The following is a 3,811-nucleotide window of genomic DNA, read 5'->3' as shown; positions in this document are numbered from 1 at the left end:
TAAGTACACTGTAGCTGTCTTCAGACACACCAGAAGAGGGAGTCAGATCTCGTTACGGATGGTTGTGAGCCACCATGTGGTTGCTGGGATTTGATCTCTGGACCTTTGGAAGAGCAGTCGGGTGCTCTTACCCACTGAGCCATCTCACCAGCCCCGGATTGGCTTTTGAGGCGTGCAGTCACACAAGCCTTAGAGGCTGCAGAACATCCACCCAGAAGGAGCAGGCAGGGCCATGTCACTGGGTGTCCCTTGTATCCAAAGAACACCCAACTGATCATCTCGTACAGAGGAAAGCCTTAGACTGGCTCCATAGAATGTGGTGCTAAGCTCTGAAATGGCCAAATTCCAACAGGCAGAGCGTCAAGGGCAGGGCACCTAGGGCCCATGGGAAAAACAGAGCATCCTGCTGTGGGATGGAGCATGCTGGGAGAGGTGTGATGGGCAGCTCTATAGGGTCCCTGGGTGATTCTAGGAAACTGGCTCCCAGCTTAGTCGTGTGTATGAATAGATGTAGGCACACATGTGCAACAGGCCTCGGTGGGGGCACGGAGGCATGCTCACATTTTTGGAGAGACCGAACATGTAGTTGTGTTAATTCTGGAGGGTTTCAGATGAGGATAGCCCCCACGGCATCGGAGCTATAACTAGGTATTAAAAGGGCTGCCAGGCAGACCAAGCGTAGAGCAGACAGGACCAACAAGGCCTTGCTAGCAACGATCCCAGCCACTCTGCTTTGGTACCACATTGACAGTTGTATTTGACTTTTTCCTTCTGGCAGGCCAAACTCAAAGAGATCAGCTTGTCCACAGTGAGGTTCATGGAGGAACTCGGGGAAGACCGGTTTGGCAAGGTCTACAAAGGCCACCTGTTCGGGCCTGCCCCAGGAGAACCAACCCAGGCCGTGGCCATCAAGACGCTGAAAGACAAGGCTGAGGGGCCCCTGCGGGAGGAGTTCCGGCAAGAGGCGATGCTCCGGGCCCGACTGCAGCACCCCAACATCGTCTGCCTCCTCGGCGTCGTGACCAAGGACCAACCCTTGAGCATGATCTTCAGCTACTGTTCCCATGGCGACCTCCATGAGTTCCTGGTCATGCGCTCGCCGCACTCCGATGTGGGCAGCACCGATGACGACCGCACGGTGAAGTCAGCCCTGGAGCCCCCAGACTTCGTGCATGTGGTGGCGCAGATCGCTGCGGGGATGGAGTTCCTGTCCAGCCACCACGTGGTCCATAAGGACCTGGCCACACGCAATGTGCTGGTGTACGACAAGCTGAACGTGAGGATCTCAGACTTGGGCCTCTTCCGTGAGGTATACTCCGCAGATTACTACAAACTCATGGGCAATTCACTGCTGCCCATCCGTTGGATGTCCCCCGAGGCCGTCATGTATGGAAAGTTCTCCATCGACTCTGACATCTGGTCCTACGGTGTGGTCCTCTGGGAGGTCTTCAGTTATGGCCTGCAGCCCTACTGTGGGTACTCCAACCAGGACGTGGTGGAGATGATCCGGAGCCGGCAGGTGCTGCCCTGCCCGGATGACTGCCCCGCCTGGGTCTATGCCCTCATGATTGAATGCTGGAATGAGTTCCCTAGCCGGAGGCCCCGCTTTAAGGACATCCACAGCCGGCTCCGGTCCTGGGGCAACCTATCCAACTACAATAGTTCCGCTCAGACCTCAGGAGCCAGCAACACCACACAGACCAGCTCCCTGAGCACCAGCCCCGTAAGCAATGTGAGCAATGCCCGCTATATGGCCCCCAAACAGAAGGCCCAGCCCTTCCCACAGCCCCAGTTCATCCCCATGAAGGGTCAGATCAGACCCTTGGTGCCCCCAGCACAGCTGTACATCCCGGTGAACGGCTATCAGCCCGTACCGGCATACGGGGCCTACCTGCCCAACTTCTACCCAGTCCAGATCCCCATGCAGATGGCCCCACAGCAGGTGCCCCCTCAGATGGTCCCCAAGCCGAGCTCACACCACAGTGGCAGCGGCTCCACCAGCACTGGCTACGTCACCACGGCACCCTCCAATACATCTGTGGCGGACAGGGCGGCCCTACTCTCTGAGGGCACAGAGGATGCACAGAACATCCCTGAAGACATGGCCCAGAGCCCTGTGCAGGAAGCAGAGGAGGAGGAGGGTTCTGTCCCTGAGACTGAACTCCTGGGAGACAATGACACGCTCCAGGTGACCGAGACGGCTCACGTCCAGCTTGAAGCCTGAGGAATATAAGGGGCCTGGAGCACCGGCCCTGCTGTGACCAGATGGGGACCTCAAAATGGCTCTGAGAAGTCCCAAAGAGGGGCCCATCACCAGAGCCCAGGGACTGGCAGGCTGGTTTGAGCCTACCCACCTGAGACTGTGAGAGATTTTATACTATCTCCTGCACCCTGTGCCCATAAAACTGCCGCTGCAGCGCCAACTTGGCTGGAGCCATTTCAGACAGGGACCCTGGGCAGGGTCCCTGCAGCGTGACCACCTCAGAAACAGGACAGGGAGACCCCGCCTCTGTCTGATTTATCCTGATGGTAGATGGGTAGCGAGCTAAGGATGTTGGGTACAGAAACAGGCTACATCTTCACCGCCCTGCTTTATGGGCGGAGGGTTCAGAGACTGGGGGCAGAGGCATGGCCAAGACGGGCAGCAGAGAGGCACCTTGGAGCTTAGATGCTCCGTGAGCCCCCTGCTGGCGGAGGATGGAAAGAGCTCTTTCTCTCTGCGGCCCACTGCGAACGTGTACTTTTTTTTAACAGCCAAAGGCCAGCAGGAGCTCGATACTGCCATCTGCTGGGGTCCAAAGGACAGAGTTGCTTCTGAACCCTTGGGAGTGCCTTGTATTAAAGAGGGGGAAAAAGTGCCTTTACAAAAACCAGCACGATTTTGTATTTTTGTGAAGGGTTTTAATTATACTACGTGTGTATTTTGCCTACTTTTCTGGAATTCAAAGGAAAAAATGTTTCCTGGGTTTAGAATGTTCAAAAGGAAGCAACGTTGTACAGAAAGCAGTATTGTTAATTTTTTTTTTTAAAAAAAGAATCCTGTGCAGACCTTAAATGTAATTTATATGGTTTTCCGTGTGCCATTTTCGTGCAAGTGTTTTGATCCTGAATAATGACTTAGTAATTTAACTGTGTGTATTATCTCTGGGATACCATCACACTGGGGGTATGTCTGCCTTCATTCTGCCACATGTGGTGAGGTCCTTCCATTTCAGAGTTCCCATGCCACACAGGCCATGGGAAAGCTGCCTGGCACAGGGTGTCAGTTCCTTTTGTAGACCCCGTGCCTGGTGTATCCAATAAGTGAACGTTTGTTTGGTACTTCAGCAGGTGGGGGAGGATGTGTGGTCAAGGCGGACTCCTGCTGGATGAGGGAGCACTTGGGAAGGGTTTGGGCTGAACCTTGCTGTGAATTTACAGTATTGCTAAAACCAGCGGCTCCATGAGAAAGAAACAAAAGCAGAGGCAAATGACAGAGACGACAGACACCCTTTTCTCTCCAATTTGTATTGCTTTGTATGTATAGTTTCATGCATGTGTCTGTGTGTGTGCTCGAGAGTTCGCATGTGTGTGTGTGCATGTGTATGTGCAAGTGTGTGAGCATGTGTGCCTGTGTTTGCACATGTGTGCATGTTTGTGTACACACACGTATGTGTGCATGAGTGTGTGTTTGCATCTATGTGTGCTAGTATATGTGTGCATGTGTGTGCAAATGTTTGCTTGTGTGTGTGTGTGTGTGTGTACCATGTATCATAGCGTGTGAGTGGAGTTTCATTTTCTACAATGCAGGCCCTAGGGATTAAACTGAGGT

The 3,811-nt window shown here is 53.7% G+C and overlaps 1 protein-coding gene across 1 annotated transcript in view; it reads left to right on the top strand.

Annotated features, from left to right (window-relative positions):
• Positions 1–3,129, top strand: part of Ror2 (receptor tyrosine kinase like orphan receptor 2) — a 176,428-nt gene extending 173,299 nt beyond the window's left edge. The window contains exon 9 of the mRNA XM_021180555.2: positions 779–3,129. Coding sequence (XP_021036214.2) covers positions 779–2,224 — 1,446 coding nt within the window. The 3' untranslated portion in view covers positions 2,225–3,129. The remainder of the gene's footprint in view (positions 1–778) is intronic.
• Positions 3,130–3,811: the final 682 nt, after the last annotated feature.

The sequence above is a fragment of the Mus caroli genome, chromosome 13, assembly GCF_900094665.2.
Source record: "Mus caroli chromosome 13, CAROLI_EIJ_v1.1, whole genome shotgun sequence".
NCBI lineage: Eukaryota > Metazoa > Chordata > Mammalia > Rodentia > Muridae > Mus > Mus caroli.
The sequence above is the reverse complement of the archived record's forward strand: the minus strand, read 5'-3'. Positions and strand labels throughout refer to the sequence as shown.